This window comes from Taeniopygia guttata, chromosome 15 (genome assembly GCF_048771995.1).
Source record: "Taeniopygia guttata chromosome 15, bTaeGut7.mat, whole genome shotgun sequence".
NCBI classification, from domain to species: Eukaryota; Metazoa; Chordata; class Aves; order Passeriformes; family Estrildidae; genus Taeniopygia; species Taeniopygia guttata.
Genome location: NC_133040.1, coordinates 2,232,915 through 2,251,723, shown reverse-complemented (window position 1 = coordinate 2,251,723; position 18,809 = coordinate 2,232,915). Strand labels below are relative to the sequence as shown.

Genomic DNA, 18,809 nt, shown 5'->3' with positions numbered 1-18,809 from the left:
CTCAGCAAGCTAAAGCACTCCTTCCTTGCTCGTTTGGCCACACACAGGTGGCACATCCTCACAGGAAAGCTGCCCTGAAGCAGCAGGCACAGGGCTGGTCCAAGTACTGCAGCAATTGCAGACACAACCCCAAAACAACCTCAGAGTAACAAGCAGCCCTGAATACACCTACAGCCTTACCTACAGCAAGGTAGGAATCACTGGAGTGCTGTCAGGAACCAGCCCCAGGCCCCACCACCATAGTGTGAAATACTGTGTCTAAGAAACACAGGCAAACCCAAAACATTCCTTTTGTTTGCTTTAGGATCAGAGTGAAACAGGTATGTCAGCAATTGCCCAACTCCATCCCCAACCTGCCAAAGCCTACACCACACATAGCTTACTTCTAAACCTTTATTTGTTTTCTACACAGAGAAAACAGAGGAATGTTGAAGCAGCAATATTTAAACACACTAGCAAGGAGACATCAATCTGTGAGAGTGCACAAAGTGCAACATGGGGCCATTTGTGCTGCGGTCTCTGCTACAGGGCAGGGTGAGGGGGAGCTCCAGAACAGCCTCTTCAGACAGACAGGAGAGCTCTATGCAAAGGTGGAGCCGTTCCAGCCCACGTTGGCAGCATTCATGTCAAAGTAGTTGATGTAGACCCTGCAGATGAGGTACAGGAAGAAATACAAAGATCTTATTAACTCATTTATATAAGCTGGGATAACAGGGGAGAGTCCTTCCCATTCTTCTGCTTGAAAAAACAGCAAGCTTCATCTTTACGAAAAAAACTGGTGGAGCCTCCAAACAGCCTCAGTACTTCTCAGTCCTCAAAACTGTACTTTTTCTCTTTTTTTAAAATACAAATTCTTATGCAGTCAGGGACTGTCCAGACACCAGACAGATTTTGTTTTGCAGCCTGTCAAGAATTTCCGGAGGTCAGCCCCTTTTGTTTCTGAGCCCTGCAGGCCCTCACATGTGTCACACAGACTGGCAGCCTTGGGAGTTAAGCATGCCCTCAGGCCTGGCTCTGCTGTCTCCCTTCAACCCTGATGGCACCAGGTTCTTCCCATCCTTCACAGCTGCACACAGACACCGCTGAACTCTGCAGCCTGCAGGGGAGCTGCTCTCAGCCTGCTGCCTTCTGCTTCTGCTTTCAGCCTTGCTTCCCCAGAGGGCAAGACATCACACCTCAGAGGCAAAAGACACACCGGGCAACTTGTCAGTGCTGTGGTGTTTTTCCCTACTCTCAGAAGCAGGAAGCCATTGAACAGGGGACTCTCCAGGGAAAGAGGCAGGCACTGAATTCTTACATGGACGTGAAAGTGCTGCAAGTAATCACTTGGTGTTATGTGTAGTAGATATAATTTGCGCCATTTCTAATATGATATATGTGATATTGAATATTTGTTAGAGTATACATGTTTGTATTAGGATCCCCCCCCCACCCTCACAGGGGCAGGTGAGACCGGGTGTAGATTGGAAACTGATTTACAAGTAAGAAGGTACAGCTCGCCAGGAGATGGGCCATGGCTGGGGAGATACAGAAACCCCAGGTGCTGATCGTTAGCGTGAACAACCCGAGATGGATATCATGGAAATCCTGAGGCAGATACATGTGAATACGGCGTTCCGTAAATTTCATCAAAGGATTCAACAAACTCCAGACACTGATTTGTTCTCCCTCATCACCAAAAAAGAAAATCTTATTAACATATGGACTCTGAATAGAAGAAAAGACTGATTGCTGAAATCTTGGCCTCAGGCGGAATTTTCCCTATAAAAACCGCTTGTGCCAGGATGGAGGTGTGTGGGCATGGAGGAAAACCTCTGCTGAGGCTGACTCCTTGTTGCACACCCAGGGCCGACCCCGGGCTCGGCTCTGTTCTTTCCTTGTGGCTGGCTAGATAAAATTTGATTGCAAAATAAATATTTTATTTTTCATATTAATTTGGCTGGACAAATTTTCATTTATAACACTTGGTATTTCCCAAAACACATGGATTTATTCCTGGCATTTTAATTTTTTTAAACAGACTTCTCAAAGCGGTTTCAGAAAGCCAGGTAAATATGGTTAAACCATGTCCCAGCCTTACCTGTCTGCAGATACATGCAAGTGCTTTGAGATCAGATCACACAGCATCTTGGTGTAAGTCTTGTTCTGCTGCCCTCCTATTTTGCCGATGCTGTAGAGGCTGCAGAGCGCGCAGGGATCAGTGGAGCCACCAAAGGACATCATCTGGTCAGGTATGATGTGCACAGCTATGTACTGCGGGAGGGAAGCACTCTGTTACAGGCTGAACTGCCCTCTCCTGACGGATATCTGCTTTAGGTACCAGCTCTTAACAGAGCAGTTGTATTGGGGTCCGGCAGCTCTTCAGTGCTGCCCCCTGCGCACTTCCCAGCCCCAGGGGAGGCTCAGGCCCGGCAGCCCCCATGGGGAGCACGGCCCGTGGGCTGCGGGGACCCTGGGCCCGGCTCTGAGCTTTAGGAACGCGGCTGTGTGTGCACAAAGCCGCCGGCGAGGCAGGCACTGCTGCCCGCCACAGTCTCGCCACCGCGCGGGGCGGAGCGAGATAAAGGCCCCAGAACTGCCTGCGTGCCAGGGCTCACATCCCAAATCACGGACCGCCGGAGAGCCGGGCCGCGATTCCGGCATATCGGCCTCCCGGCGCTGCCGCGGTCTGGCCCAGGAGCGGCTGTGTCCCACGGCTGAGCCGGCGGGAGCTGCTCGGAGCGCTCGGTCTGCCCGGGTGCGTCCGCGCCACTGCGCAGCTCCGCCGCTGGAATCGCGGCCGCCAGCACACCCCCGGCTCCGTGAGCGCCGCGCTCCCGCCGGCCCGACTACCGCTCCAGGCAGGGGCCGGGCATCGGGACCCTCGGCGCCGCGGCGTGGAACGGGCCCCAGCTCCTTCCCCCGGAGCAGCGGGGCCGCCGCCGCGCTGTGCGGCAGCCGCTCCCCCGGCGGCCGCGGCCCGCCCGCCCCGGGCCCGCGGGAGCGGAGATGGCCCCGGGCCGCTCCGCCGCCGCCCGGCCCGCCGCACACGTGCTCGCCCCGCTCCCCGCCCTCACCTGCGCGGGCTTGCCGGTGGCCTTGGCCAGCTGCTGGGTGAGGTCGCCCAACAGGCTGTCGGGCACGGCGTCCTTGCAGACATTGGTGTAGATGGCGAACATGGGCATGGTGGCGGCGGTGGGGGTGGCGGGGCCGGCGATGGAAACCTACGGGAGCGGCGGGACCGACACAGTGGAGCGGGGAGGCGTCAGCGGCGCTTTTAGTGCGCGAAGCCGCCCCGGACGTAAAGCGGCCCCGCCCGGCAGGCAGGGGAGGGAGCGGGGCGGGGACACTCGCTCACACCGGCTCCACGGTCCCCGCTGCGCCGTGCTGGCTGCTCCCGCGGCTGTCTCTCCCCGCTCCGCCGTTAAACCTTGGCTTTGTTTCTATCACTGAACATTTTTTGAGGGTTTGTTGCAGGCTCCTTCCTGGAACGGAGTCCGGGGGCGCTGGGCAGCTCATACATAACCTGGTATGAGCGCTGCGATAGTACCTCTGTGGCACTCCCACTGGTTTCTGCGGGATCCGGGCCAGAGAGGGATATAGGCCTTGGCTTGGCGGTTGCAAAAAGGGATACTTGCCCTAACTCCGAAAATTTTTTCTTTTTCAAAATAAAGTAACACTTGTAGTGGTTTTGCTTGGTGGTGTGTACAGCTTTAGCTCGGTGTAAGCAGAAACGTGTGCCTTGCTGCCTATTAATTATTATCTAATGTATTTCAGTCGAATTAAAAGTTACCTATTGCTCCTCAGCCTCCACATTTCCACATCATATTTTTCTACTGGAAAAAGGCAGAAGTGAATTTCGTTTTGCTTCGGAATGAACTGGTGCGTGCCTATTGGGAGGTGAGAGGCAGCAGAGCCGAGCCGCATGCTGCGCTGTGTGATGTGATGCACGTAGGCTGCCAGGGCATGGCTCCTCACCCTGGCTCCTGCCTGCCCCGGCGGCGGCAGCGCTGCTCTGCTCACGAAATGACTCACAGGAAGGCTAAATAGGATCTGGCCCCGAGCCCTCTCTGCCCAGACATTGCACACACAGCAGTCGTGCACTGCTGCTGCTAGAAAGCTTGCCCACACATCCATGTTACAATGTGAACACTCACAGCCCTGAATGAGGAGTCAGGGATGGTGCTGCTAGAAAGCTTGCCCACACATCCATGTTACAATGTGAGCACTCACAGCCCTGAATGAGGAGTCAGGGATGGTGCTGCTAGAAAGCTTTCCCACACATCCATGTTACAGATGTGAACACTCATAGCCCTGAATGAAGAGTCGGGGATGGTGTCATACGGGAGTGCATTGGAGTGACATGGGTTATAATGCTGAGAACTGGAGCACTTCCTTTTCTAGTGATTAACAGTGCTTAAGAACAGCCACTAAGAACTGATTAAGTTTCCCCCCTTTGATATCCTCAGCTCCCTGCTGTTGCATAGTCCTACTTATTCCTCTCACCTTCCTGCCTCCCAGGTTTGTTGCATGGAGGTGGTGTGGGAATTCTACCCTGTGCAGGGAGAAAAGCTTGGGAGCAACTTCACAACTGGTGTGCTTGCCCTGTGGCCTGCCAGCCCAGAGTGGCAGCCCCTGGCTATGCTGCCACATAATGGAGAGACATCTGCAATTTCATTCTCTTTTGCCTCACTGACTAAGAAAGAAGTTTTCACCAAAGCAGCTTCCATTTGTTATCCCAACAAAGCATTTTTGCTGATTGAGGTTCAGGTCTGTATTTAAAGTCTCTGGCTGCAAAGCAAAGCTGTGGTAGGGACACAATGGGATGTTAACAATAGAGTTCAGAAAAGGGGTGTGATAAGGTTTGCTCTTCCAGAAAAAACTCACAATACACTTAACTATAGAATTTCAGGAAACATCTCTACTCAATATTTTATTTTACTTTGGAAGCAAATGATCTTGTCTGACCAAGGGCTTAAATAATAAATATTTGTATGCAAATTTTCCTTTCATAATTAATTCACCACTTCAGTCCCTGGGAATTACTGTGGCTTGCTGTGCCTCTGCCTCATTCTGAGCTGTGCTCTAATCTTCACTGTCACTACAAATTGTTCAATGGATGAAAAGGGGAGGGCACAGCAGCGAACAGTGGTTTTTTCCACTCACTCCCTCTGCCTGTGCTGAGGCCTGGGAGACACAGCACAAGTTTTCCTGCTACTCAGCTAGATATCCCTGTAGTGTTAGGCCTAAAGAGGACCTGGACTGCAATCAATTCCTTTGAAATAAGAGATAACAGTGTTATCTCTCCTTTTGAAGGGAGGTCCGTGTGCAACATTTGCACATCTATTAACTTAAATATATCTTGAAACCAGGTCAAGATATATTTATTTGTCTCTTGAGCATGGACAGGACAAAGGCAAAAGGAGTGTTCATATATGACTGAAGTTTTTTTGAAAGAAAAGCTACTCTTAAGAGAGTATTTTGAGAAGGCACCCTCCATCTCAACTACAGTTCTTCCCAGCATAACAAGAAGGTTTCAGACATAAGATTTTTGATGCATTTTTATTTAAGCAGCAGGCAAGATATTAAACAGCAGTGAGTAGCAGCAACTAAGATACCAATGCCTTTTGCATTTGGCAGATGCCAGAAGGTGACTGGAACTGCAGTTCTCAAACCATGACGAGGGTTCAGGAATAAGCTGTGATCGATCACCTAGGGGCACCTCAAGCAAAGGTGGTGTTATTCCAGCCCACATTGCCAGGACTGATGTCAAAGAAGCTGATGCAGGTTCTGGAAGGGAAGACAGGGGCTGTTAACAGCTGAGAGCAGAGTGCTGCAGGCTGGTCAGGGTGTTCCTGCACCAGGACACATGGCCACGATGCAGATCTCCCCATGGGCTTTATCCTTCCAAGGCCTTACACTCCTTTCCTCCTGTCCCTTTTAATGCCTCATCTACTTGCATCCTGGAGTTCCTAGTGATCACGTTCTTGTGTCTGTACCTGGTCTTTTGCACATGATATCTGTGGGTGCATACATGCCTGAACCTACATCATTTTAACCAAGGAATTCTGCAGCTTTTGAACATTGGCATTGCAGCTCATGCAATGGCTCATTTTTTCTTTTTAGCTGGGGAGTTGCTCAGTTGACTTGGCATTTAATCTCTTTAATCAGCACATTAATAGGGAACACCAAAGGACCAGCCTGGGATGAATAGTTTTAACAGTCTGTGGAAAGTCATGTCAGACAAATTGCCGTATGAGCTCACCTGTCAAATGGTATTTTCAGCTGTTTGCTCATCAGATCACAAAGCAGTTTGGACCAGACCTTGTTCTCCTGCTCCCCTATCTTTCCAACGCTGTAGAGAAAGCACATAGCACAAGGGTCTGTGGAGCCACCAAAGGACATCACTTGATCAGGAGAGATCTGCTAAATACTGTTGGAAGAAGAAAATGAATGTTATTTTCTTTGCTGTATTACGAAAAGTTTTGAAAATCCAGGAAGGCATTTATGTACTTAAACCGCAGTGAAAATAAGTGCATGCAAGGCTTAAATTTGTTGACATCTTACTGTCTAGATTTGCATTCTACTCCAAGATACTCACTCCTGTGTTAAAGGCTAGTACAAAGACTCCACAGTTTTTAGGCTTCCTAGTCCAATGCTCCAGGAGCTCAGTGACCTGTAATATCTGCAGCACCTCCTCCAAGCCACCAGGCTCTCCCTGCCTGTGTGGGAAGGTCAGGGGCGAGGGGGTGTGCGATGGTCCTGCTGCCGCATTGCGTTCCAGAGAGATTTTGCACCTCACTGGCTCCTGCTGCAGTCTTCCCTGCTGAGGTAAATGTGAGCTGACACAGCAAAGGCCTAAATCAGCATCCACCTCGTTAAACAAAATACAGCCTAATCCTGCTTTTGTTCTTGATATCAGGAAAACAGAAGAAAGTATCTATGTTAACATTAATGACCTGCCCACGATTTTCCCTGCTGCTAATACACAGTGTCAGATCCACACACTGGGGAATCTGGGGATCAGTTCCTCTGGCATTCATCTGGCTTCTGTGCTGTTCTTACCCACGTTTATTAGCAGCGCATCGTTGGAACTCAGCAGCAATTAACCCTCTTGGTAAAACAAGCTAGCCTGAGTACCAGGAGTTGTCTGGGTAATTAGTTTTGGCCATCATTTACAGTTTGTTTGGGTGTAAGGTGCATCGGACCACAGCAGTACAGGATAAGCCAAGGAGATCCTGCTGAGGCACCACTTGCTTGGCCCTGTTCTCCCCTGTCTGGACACCACGTGCTCTTGACTTGATGCCAATCTTAGGCACATGCATGCCTTTAACTCCTACCCAGGAAGCAGGTTATCACTATTAAAAGAAAAATAAAGTTGAGGCATTAATCAGCATGATTTTCTTCTTAGAGCAGTTTGAAAATATTTGGAACCATTCTTCCAGTAGGAAAAAACTCAATTTTCTTAAAAATCTGTATTTTTCCCAAATGGTAGTTTCCTGTGAGAGGAAAGCTCTGCATTCCAGCCCACCCTAATCCTTTCCTTCTTTCTGTGTTCTAACTAAGAGACTCTCCCTTTCCTATTGTCTCCTTTGTCACGAAGAGCTTGTATGTCCTCTTCAGAAAAATCTCTTTGTTATTCCCTGTGTATTTCTAAGTCCCATTACATATCCCTTCCACACAGCTGCACAAACCTGTTCCAGCTGTATCCCAGCCCTGGCCTCTAGCTTTATATTCAGAAGCTGTTATGAAAGACACACCCCTTGCCCCCCCCCCAACAGCAAATACTTGTTTGCTAGACTGATAAAAAATGGCTTTTTTAAAGGGGGATAAAACACATCAGTTTTACATAAGAATTCAACGTGTTCAGGTGTCCCAGTGCATTGAGAAAGGTTTGCTGGGGAGCCCTCAGAGCCCTTTCTATAGGTACCAAAACTTCTTTCTACAGTTTCAAAGCATCACTCCCAAAGCAAAATAAACATTTTCTGGAAATGGGCTGTGAATATGCACAAAGGGTGCTTAAACAAGTGGCTACAGATCCATAGCCAATTCACTAAAGCTACTGCTGCTACAGCAACTGAGGTACTGCTCATGTTATGAAGTTTACAGCTCAGTAGAGAAGTTTTCTTTTGCTTTTTCATGTTCTACAACCTTCAGTACAACTAAAACAGTGACTAGTGACCAGTCGGTATTAAGAAAATAACAGTCTTATAAATCCCTATAAGACCCTCAATACCAGGATTTCAGGACTTCCCTTCAGTAACATATGCCATATGATTTGGCAAGTAAAACCCCTCCAGTTTGGTACTGAAACCAGCAGGCAGCTTTTACTCTGGTATTTTTACTCAAATAACAGGATGCCACACAGATATTTTTGCCAGATGTCCAAGCAAGCTGAATAAATAATTTTTGTACTTCAACTGTAACCACTGGGCTACAGGCAGTTAGGTGGCAAATGACAGGCACTTAACAGGACTCAGCAAGGAAGTGGAGGGTGAGGTTTGCTTTTCAATCAGCCAGATTCTTGAGAGGTATTCACAGGTTCCTGTGGATACATCCCCACATACACCCAGTGTCTTCACATACAGATAACTACATGCAGTAACATCCTACACAAAGCTAGGTTGAATACTCCAGGTTTTGAGACCTCAAGGAAACTAAGTTACAGTGAACAAGTATTTTATATTCTCCCAGAGAGAAGACTGCAAATACTGGTGAGTCATTAGCTATATTAGTTTATCAAGGCTATCACTCAGAAACAGCTCATTGCACAGGCACAGCTGACTAAAGAAGGAAAACATTTCAGGAAATGGACTTACCTGTGCTGGTTTGCCCAATGCTTTTGATAATTGTTGGGTGAGCTCCCCTGCAAAAGATTCCAGAAGTTTATCCTTGCTTATATTTGTGTTTGTAGTGAATTTAGGCATCTTTGGATGATGGGCAGGTTTTTTTTTCAGCTCAGCTTTATTTCTAACTCACCCACAAGCTGGCTCAGCCCTCTGTGCCAGTAAGGACCTCAGGAGCCTCTGAACAGTCAGTGATACCTTCAGCAGGTGCATTGAGAGGGGTGGGAGTGTCTCAGGAGAGGTGAGGCTGAATGTGCCTGAATCTGCAGGCTGCTAACACAGACAGCCAGTGCCCTGGCCTGGGAGGGAACCCAGTTTTTGCACTCTGGAACCAAAGCATCCAAAATGACCCCTCATGTTTGGATACAGCCCAATCATGAAACCAGTGGAAAAGCAAGTGTTTCAGAGACTGAGCGTAGGTTGTAATGCACCTCTTTATGAAAGCCTAGTAATTGCTTTTTAAAAATTGGGTGAATTATTCAGTTGTGAGGTCTGAAACTTTCTCTGTGGAATAGACCATAACAAAAAACCCCAGTGACACATGTTGTGCAGACCTTTCCTGAACCATGACTAAGTCACCACAAAGATGCCTTAAAATCAGAGTCTTGATTTTCTGCTGTGGTGATGGATTCTATGTGCTCAGAGAAGGCTTGTTTTCAACTTGCTCCTTTGTTGTGCAAATAGTTCCATAACAGTCATAACTCCTGAGAGATAGGAAATCCACAGGCTTCCTGACATGAGCAGCTTTTATCCAGACTGGGGCTAGTATGTGACAAGGCTGGGATCAGTTCTCACTGCTGCCTAGAAGAGCCTTAAATGAGAGAAGTGGTTTAGGGGGATCACAGGGCATTTGGTAGAGGGTGTTCACAGTGAGATGTGTGGGGAAAGCAGGTTGAAAATGCTGATGGGGATAAAATAAATGGCTTGACCATCTCTCCATGTTAAAAGTGGTGGGTGTCTTTATGCCCAGTAGTTTCTGAGTTAAGGAAACTTTTCACTTCATTTTCTCCAGGCTTTCTATAGCTTGCACTAAATGATTGTATTGAATGGTGTAATGGAAGTAAACACTTTTAATTTGTGAAAACTTCAGTTTGAACGTGCTGAAGCTGATTGTGTTCAAGGTCAGATTGATTGGGCCCTGAGCAACCTGACCTAAATGGTGGCATCCCTGCCACCCCCATGGCAGGGGGGTGGAACTAGATGATCTTTAAGATCCCTTCCAACCCATTCCTTTCTATGATTGTGTGGTGTATGTTGATTTTAAGTTAGTTCCTTCACTCTAGCACCCTTGCTGTAAAAAGTCAGCAAATAAAAAAGTCAAGAGATGAAATTACCATGTCAATGTTCATTTACAGCCCACGTTTGTGGATTGTGTTTCCTGTATGCATTCTGAAAATAATGAAAACCCTAAGAAAAACCCCAAGAAATAAAATCTGCTTTACAAAAAACCTTTTCAGGGTATATTTCCTAAGCCAAAGTGTTACAAAAAACCACAAGTGACACCTTCATCTGTGAGGAGCTGTAGTTTGTAATATTGATTCGTTTTTTTCTTCAGTGGTTAGAGGAAGGCAGGTGGCATGATCCAAAGTGTTTAGTTATAAGGCACCCTATACTTGTTATTGGTCACTTGGAAAAACTTAGACTATTTCCAATGAACTTCACAACCTATTTTTACTGCTGGGTACAATAATCGGTTGTTATTCCCAGCTTGCTTACATAACAAGAAAAACATTTCCAAAACAAACTCTTTCTTCTGTGAAAACATCTGATGTAATTCCCAGAAGCTGATGCACCAGGTTGAAAATCAGTTCCTTAGACACCAGAGATGCTCTCCAGAGCCTGCTTTATTTTATACAGCCATTTTACTTCTTTTGCATGCAAGAATATCTCAGTTTAGCAGATCCTTCTTCCTGCCTAGAGTTACTGGAATGTTTTCCACTGAGATTTCCATTACATCTCCAGGACTGGTGCACAGCAAATTTCACTTTCAATACTTTTTTCTGTTGTTGTGCTGAAACCTCTTTTCCTAATTTGAGGTGTTAATTTTTAGTCTGTATTGTCTTGGGTCACACTAAACTGTTGTTTAGCTTTCCCTCTGCATGCCTGTCAGCCAAATACTTTAGACTTCTATGCTTCCCCAGCCTCATGATTGTTGGTTATTGAACTTTCCTAATAACTCTTTACCTTGGTTCATCTTCTTAAAATAGTTCACTTGTTCCTTTGTATTTCTGATACTCTTCTCTGAACTGTTTGCCAGCACGTTCCTGCTTATGAGATACTTAGTGTTACTCTAGAATAATGAGTTTCATATCTATCTTAAAAAAGAAAAAAACAAGTGAGACAGAAGACCTTGCAGGCTGTTTTTAATGTTTCCTTTTTAGTTCTGTTGCAACATTATTTCCTGTCTTTTCTAAGAGATGCAAATTTCTTCTCTGAATATTCAGAGTTTGGTGCAAGGCAACTGTTCCTTAGGAAAGTTATTTTCAGAGGTTTCTTTTTTCCCAAAGTTCAGCTTGTTGAATTCTGCTTTTATTTCCATTATTGACTTTCCCTTGGTCTCAGGAAGATACAGGTAGATGAAAATTGCTGATAAAGCAAGGGTTCCCAAAAAGATAAGGAAGCAGAAGGGTCCAAGATTATCCTGCAGGCAGAAAAGCAAGACAATGTAAGGAAAATAAGAAACTTATTTCTATTTCCCTGCCTTTTAGTGCAAGCCTGTGTCTTAGAAGTTCAAATTCAAAGGTGTGCTCAATACACAGTCCAGGACAGGTACCAAACCAGGAGTTCCCACTGGCCATGTTTGACCTGAGTCCAATTGCTGCTCCTGGGGAATTTCTGAGCAGGTTTGGTGTTTGGACAGAGTGCTAAGCTTTGCATGTCATTGCAATTTATTGTTATTATTTTGCCCCTTGTTGGCATTCAGAAATACATTAGCCTGGAAAGAGGGATTCTCTGAGAGTCACTTACAACAATTACTGGAAAAATCATCCCAAGTACAAACAGTCCCATCCAGTTGATGCAGCCAACAATCAGAAAGGCTGATGGTCTGTATGACTGGCTGAAGATTTCAACCATCACAGATATGGTGGCTCCAGCTGAAAAAGCAAAGCCAAACACACACCAGGTTTATTTATTTCCTTGCTTCTGCTGAAGCTCCTCCCAGTGGCAGAGAGGCCAGACAGGCAGAATAGGTCACCTGCTGGGAGATGGCCTCTGCTGTGAGGGTGAAAGACCTTGATTCCAGAAATGGAATCCAGCAGTTAATTTAGGTTCCTCTTGTATGTACTGAATCGTTTTTCGGGTATCAGTGGATCTGTGCAGTTCCATATTGCACTGGCAGTTGTTACTGGTGCAGGGTTTATAAAACCAGCCTCCCTTTTGGCTCCTGTGGCCATTTCCACCTGGAGCATGTTGGGAGGCATAAGTTTAACTTGTTAAGTTATTGAAGATGAATACTAAAACATACCTGGCAATGTCTAGAATCCTGTTTTTAGCTGATTAATTTAGAAATTGTTTTGAAATTTCTATCTCACACCCTCTGGAGAAGATGATACTGTTTTAAATTATTTAGATCATGTGATCAGCGATAAAATTTGAGGTGTCTGCATCCTTTTCCGGTCTCCCACTTGTATGTGTCTGCCCTTCCCTCCATAATTTCCAGAACTTTTTAGCAAGACACCAGCCTGTTCTTCCTCTGCCAGTTGTGTTGCCAACCAATACAACACCAAATTTCCTCCCAGCATAACCACTGATGTACTCACATGGTCCAATTCCAAAGAAGACCACGAACAGGAAGATCAAGATAACACTGAAGTAATGCATCCAGAAAAAACGATGCTAAAAGTGAGAAACCAGTGATACCAAACCATTAGCCACAGGACAGAATAGCAGAGCTCTGTATTTCCTGCCACTGGCTGAAGTTTTATACATCTCCTGCAAGTTAAGAGCAGAAAGGGGGCTGGGGAAGTGGCCAGGAGGCTGCTGCCTCTTTACCTGCAGTGACAGGGTCATGGTGAGCAGTGCCAACACAGAACACATCAGCAAATATCCACCCCAGAGCAGCACCTTCCGCCCAAACCGGTCTATAAGGGTGCTCTGGAAAGCAGAAAACATGGCTCACAAACCCCAGCCCTCAAAGGAAATAATTCCTCCTCTCTCCATGTGTTCTGTGCAGAAGACTTGTCTAAATAAGAGCCAGTGTCATTTGACAGTCTCTTAGTTCCTAATGAATTTGATTAGTTTCTTCAAAATAAATAAATTATTAATGAAGCTGTGTTTATTAGTCAATCCTAAGCTGTTTTTAGACAGTTCCCTCTTTTGCATGCTGGCATATGTCAAACTGTCCACATGTATGTACACACATCTAATCCAGGACATCAGAAGATTATTATTTTGTAGAAAAAAAGTGAGTCTAAAGAAACACACTCATGCAAATAATTTGGGGGAAAAACTTCTTTGTATCCTGCCTGTGGTTTTGCAGAAGCAGGAAGATGTGGCTTAGGTTATGCAAAATTTCCCTGAGCCCAGTTATAAGAAAGGAAAGGCACAGTTGTTGACCACATTAAATTTTTCCTTCAAACTCAAATCTGAAAAGACTTACACACAGTATGGTGGATAAGCACTCACACAGCCCAACTCCCAGGGACACGTATGGGATAAGGTATTCTTCAAACTTGGCTGTATGGAATACTTCAAAAGAATAGAAGTATATCTGAAAAACGCAGAGAGGAAATTAATCTGTGAAAAAAGGTGTTGCATTTGAGATACAATTCTAAGCTGGTTTAATAACATTGTCTTTCAGAAGTTTGTTATGCTGCCTCTCTTGTCCTGGGGATAAAGAGAGCACTCAACTGCATTTATTCCACAGAGCTGCAGTGTGGTCATGACAATCATCAAAATGTAGAGCTGCCAGCGCAGAGATCGCTCTTTTATCACTTCCAGGACACGCAAGGTTTTCGTGCTTGCCACTGCACCCTTCTCCTTCATAATGTCATCAATTTCTGCTTGGTAGTCTCCATCCCCCCAGAGCTTCCTGATGGCTGTAAGGGAGAAAGAAGGAAGTTGGTTATCCTGCCAGGATAGCTCCATTAGGGGTGGTTGCATTCAACCCTTTAGGCTGCCTGTCCATTGCAGGAGGTGCTGGTGCTGCTTCTGCCATTTGGTTGCTGCAGGGACAGTGGGCAATTGGAAGGATTTTGTCTGTTTGGTTGTCAGTATAGCACAGCTTTCTAATGTGGAGTTTACTGTGAACAAAGTAAACATTTGAGTACTTTTTATTTAACAATACAAAACAGGACAGCTGCCTGAACCATTTCCTTTAAAGAAATAAAGCAGTGCCCACCAAGGTGGGAAATGTTAGATGTGCTGATACACATCTGTGTTTCTTCACTTCATGGACTGACTGAGGCTGAGTGAGGCCCAGGTTAACACAGCCATTGCCATGGGTACCTCAGCTGTGAAACTGCCCGTGCTCCATGGCACTGCACTGGGCAGCACAGCTCTGCCCTGCCTCCTCTTCTGCAGAGGCTCTCCCTGGGGCACAGCAGATGAAGGGAAGTAAGTGAGGAAAGCAGACACTCTACCTTTCCTGCAGGCTTCCTCATTACCCTTCTGTATCAGGAGGTAGGATGGTGAATCAGGGAAAAATGGGAGAGTAACCAGTTGAATCAATGCTGAAAGTCCACTAGATGCTAACAACCATGGCCACAAAGCTTCGCTTCCTAAAATCTCCCTGGAAAGTGTATGTGAAACAAAATTATGCTGAAATAATGGAATGAATGTTCAGGAAGTTTTTCTGAGTGATAAAGATTGCTCAGATTCCATTCAAGGGTTCACTGGAGTTAACCCCTGAATTTTAGTTTGGCAGATTTCACATATTTGGCTATTTTTATTTCTGACAATTTATTTTAAAGGAATTATCTGATATTTCGAAAATCTTTCTGAATATCATTAGAACCCAGTATAATGTCTAAAGAGCTGATGAGACTCATTTGACTATTGCTTGGCCACAAGAGCCAAACATTTGCTAAGACTTTTTGTGTCAGTACAATGAATTTTGAAGGGGAAGTCTCCTAGTTAAAAGAGTGTGGAAATAAGAAGAAATCAAATTATGAGTAAATAATTTTCTGCCTTCTATATTTAAAACTATATTTCCCTCAAATACAATCAATATTTTTCTTCTGGCATGTTTTGGGGAGGAGGAGAGTGTTTCTCAGTCACTGACTAGGTGAGAGGGTAAAGTTAGAGAAACATTTCTACTTTTAGTGTAACGTGATAGAAAAATTGGAGAACTTACCGTAGTCCAACAACTTGTCCTGTGAGTTTTCCCAGGGTCAGAAAAACAGCAACAGTGGAGTTGGTGAACCCACGCAACTTCTTGGGTGAAATCTCTCCTACATACTGAGGATGTATATTGAGAGAAAAACCTTGAACATACAAGAGGATAAATAGCAGTTTAAATATTTAGAAAAGCTTAAGCTTTTGACTCTCCTCTCTTATATTGTTTGCTTTCACTCTGCTATTTCGATTACCATTTTTTGCAAAAGAGATGCAATCTTTCACTTTTAATGAGTGCATGGTTTTGTTTGCTTTAAAAGCCATTCTTCAAGGATGGCTGCAGAGACAAGCCCAGGACAGCAAGTCAGGGGCCTGCAGGCCTTGCAGGCCATGGTGACATACCTGCACCAATGCCATAGAGAAAACGCCCAACCAGAACCATCTCGAAGGATTTGGCTGTTTTACTGAGGGCCATGAAAAGTGCAGCTACCAACATGATCAGGTTGGTGAACATTTGGCACTTTTTCCTGAGGGGAAAAAAAAAAAACGACCTTGAGAATTTAGTGTGAAATGAGAACTTCTTGTACTCTTTTGACTACTCTTGCTGTGACAGGAAGCATGGTACAGCCATCCATACTGTTTTGAGGAATGGCTGAAATAATTTCAATGTAGGATATTCAAAATGGTTATTTAAAACTTTAAGATCTTTTAGATTTGAATTAATAAATCTTTTAGGTTAGAATTTAAACAGTTTGTCAGCATTTCCACAGTACAAGTAAAGGGAAAAAGATTGAAGGACTGGCCCAGTTTGTCACCAAGATTTTTAAATGGCTATAAGTCTTCATAAAATGTCAGGTTTTTCCCCACAAACAGTCTGAGTCCACAGGTTCCGTTTTAGAATGGCTCATACTAATGACACTCTTGGCTAAATGGGTGCTCTGAGATGGCAGAGAGAGTTTTTTGGAGGCCTATTTAATTTCAAAAGTTACTTGTGAGAATTGTGGGCTGGTGAGTTCACCACCCTGATGTCTCAGGCTCCAGGTCTTTTGCACTCAGATGTTTTGCTGTGACACTTGTTAAACAAGAGCCCCCTTGCACACATTGAGGATCAGAGACTCTGTGTTTAGGCTGTGATTCAGCAATTGGGCTACCACGTGTTAAATAACCCATGGGAGAGGTGCATGGTCCTGTTTCCAGCCTTGGGAGACTCTCAGCGTGTGGGATGAGGCAGTGTCCCACAAGAAATTTCTTGGGGGCACTTACCTGTTAGGAAAGAACACAATGGCAGGCAGGTTAAGATGGTTTGTTGAGACCCAAATGAGGGGCCCCTGGATCAGTGTGTTGTGGAGCAGATCTTTAAGTGGGTCACACCAAGAAGATATGTTTGCCAATTTCTCTGCAAATGAAATTAGTGGTGTTACACACAAGGCACCAAGAACAGACCAGACTGGTGAGGAATCCTTCCTTTGTCCAGTGGCAAAGATAGTTTGGAACTAGCTTTCAGTAAAATGGACTGTCAAGAGCAGACACGTCTCTTGGACATTTGTTTTGGTGCTGATTATATCTTTACAGTGAAATTCCAAGCAATTTTTTTTCTCCTCTCTCTATATTTTCACAATAGTAGATCTGAATATTTAATGTAATGTCACCACCCCAAAATGAGTGCATTTAAATGGAAGTCTGACTCTTCTTTCACATAAGGATGTTTTCCAGGTGTTTGAGTAATTGCATAGAGTGTGTTACAACACAAGACACACAGCTCCTTTATTGGAGTTTGTAAAGCTTGGCAGATCTTATGAGAATGATAGGGTACCTTGAAGAGAATGTGACCCTGTGCCACTACTCCCAAGGCACTGGTGATGTGATGATGCCTGCAGCCCTTCCAGAGCACGGTTCCCTGGGGAGGGCAGATAAATAGGACAGAAGGCTGCTTGGAAAAAGTGGATGTGCCAGGAAACCAAACCAATTGTCTTCAACAGGGATGCTTCAACCAAAAAAGAAGGGACTTATTTGTCCACCTTGGTATTTCCCTGTGCTTTCTGACTGCTGAGCTGTTACAAGAAACACTTACTTCCTGTATTTTGTAGTCAGGTATCCACAGCAAAGGCTTCCCAGGAATCCTCCTATCCCATAAACAGCCACAATGAAGGACCAGAGCAGCATGATTGTCTCAGGGTGGAGGGGAGAGCCATGTCGATCTATCCAGGTTTCATTAATAAACTTCCTGATGTACTGAAAAATAAAACAAGATTTGACTGGATAATGGGTATGAGATCCCTTCACATTTGGTTGTTGTACTTCAGATTAAGGCTGTGGTTCTCATATTAGACTTACTTTGAGACTTTTTAGTAAAACAAGTTCACTGAGATCACACTGCAGATTTTTCAAGTCTGTATCAGTCAGGAAGCTTCCTGGTGAGCATGCTGAGAGCTCATTTTGTGCCCTCCTTTGGAGTCTTGTACTCTCATGGCAGGAGCTTATTTCAAACAGAAAATGCTCTCCAGCTCTTTAAAGGAGAAAAAGTTCTCTACACATGTGATGTTACTGTCAGCCAAAGCAAAGGCCTAGGCATATAAGCTAAATGCTCAGTAAATTTGGGATGTATGGGAGAACAGAGGCTCTCACCTTTGTGTTTTCAGCCTCAGAGAGATGGCTACTTACCACAGAAGGATAGTTGATGACAGAAATATGGAATCCATATGGGAAACTGCCACCAATTCCCAGCACTAAGATCATTTGAAATAGGCCCCTGAACTGAACCTGCAAAGCAAAAATAAAATGCTCCATCAGCTTCTCACTACTCTAGTTTTGTGCGAGTCCAGAGACTTTGTAGCCATACTGGTCCTTCCTCTTTGTCCACTTCAAATCCTTTTGAATTTAAACATTTTTCAAAATCCCTCTAATCTGCTGCCAAAGCACAACCATCAGCCACAGTGCCAGAGCAAATAACATGGATGTAAGGTGATAATCCATCACTCTGCTTGCAAGAAGGAAAATGAGTTTGAAATGTGTTTCTGATAGTACAATTCTCACTGTATGCCTGCAACAGCTGACAGGTTGGCTGGATAAAGGTGTCAATCCTGGACATGGGGAAGAGGGAATCAATCCCTTGTCTGCAACGGACAGCAACCAATGTACACCAAACCATAATGTATGATGATACATATCACTTCTTCCCTTTTTAAGATTATGGAAACTCTTGATGGATTATATTAATTATCTTTTGCTGAAGTGAAAAAAGTAATTTATTTAAAAGTTTATGTCATGATTTCTTAGCCTTTTGCTGTACCATTGCTATAGTCATGATTTTAGAAAGCAATCAGCGTGCTTAATATTTAGCATTGTTTTCAGCAATTTAGAAGACAAAGTAAAGTATCACAGTCAATGGTGGAAGAGCTAGAGCTGTTGTTAGATTTTAATTTAATTTAATTTCACTTCATTTAATTTCATTTAATATCATTTCATCTTATTACATAGAAAGACAATGCAACAGGATCTTCATGGCCCCAAGCCGCATTGCTCTTTGTGATGTTTAAACACAGAAAGGAAAGATGGTCTCTGTAATAAAGGAATTTTAAATCTTTTAAAAAAGAACCTGAATCTCTAGTATTATATACTCTGTCTTTTGTAAGCCAGAGGCTGAGGAGATGTGAGCAGGTACTCACCAGGTTGGAGAGGAAGGCAGCCATCTCCTATGAATGAGCTGGT

General features: G+C 44.8%; 3 protein-coding genes across 3 annotated transcripts; all 3 read right to left on the bottom strand.

Moving 5' to 3' along the window:
- Window positions 1-379: 379 nt before the first annotated feature.
- Window positions 380-3,258, bottom strand: LOC100190143 (macrophage migration inhibitory factor (MIF)-like). Its single transcript, NM_001245656.2, is given in 3 exon segments — window positions 380-647; window positions 2,081-2,253; window positions 3,057-3,258. Coding segments are annotated over 3 exon segments (348 nt in total). The 5' UTR covers window positions 3,165-3,258; the 3' UTR covers window positions 380-580.
- A 2,285-nt stretch (window positions 3,259-5,543) lies between these two features.
- LOC100232372 (macrophage migration inhibitory factor) lies at window positions 5,544-9,098 on the bottom strand. Its single transcript, XM_030286082.4, has 4 exons — window positions 8,795-9,098; window positions 8,034-8,041; window positions 6,245-6,405; window positions 5,544-5,769 (listed from the first exon to the last, which is right to left on the bottom strand). The coding sequence occupies exons 1-4, from the start codon at window positions 8,904-8,906 to the stop codon at window positions 5,703-5,705; spliced, it is 348 nt and encodes a 115-aa protein (XP_030141942.4). The 5' UTR covers window positions 8,907-9,098; the 3' UTR covers window positions 5,544-5,702.
- A 2,073-nt stretch (window positions 9,099-11,171) lies between these two features.
- LOC101233536 (solute carrier family 2, facilitated glucose transporter member 11-like) lies at window positions 11,172-17,888 on the bottom strand. Its single transcript, XM_030285776.4, has 11 exons — window positions 17,763-17,888; window positions 17,173-17,333; window positions 15,504-15,628; window positions 15,121-15,250; window positions 14,408-14,556; window positions 13,677-13,864; window positions 13,426-13,536; window positions 12,819-12,920; window positions 12,587-12,662; window positions 11,793-11,920; window positions 11,172-11,466 (listed from the first exon to the last, which is right to left on the bottom strand). Exons 1-11 carry the CDS (start codon window positions 17,886-17,888, stop codon window positions 11,266-11,268), a joined length of 1,497 nt encoding a protein of 498 aa, XP_030141636.4. The 3' UTR covers window positions 11,172-11,265.
- Between the last annotated feature and the right edge of the window lie 921 nt (window positions 17,889-18,809).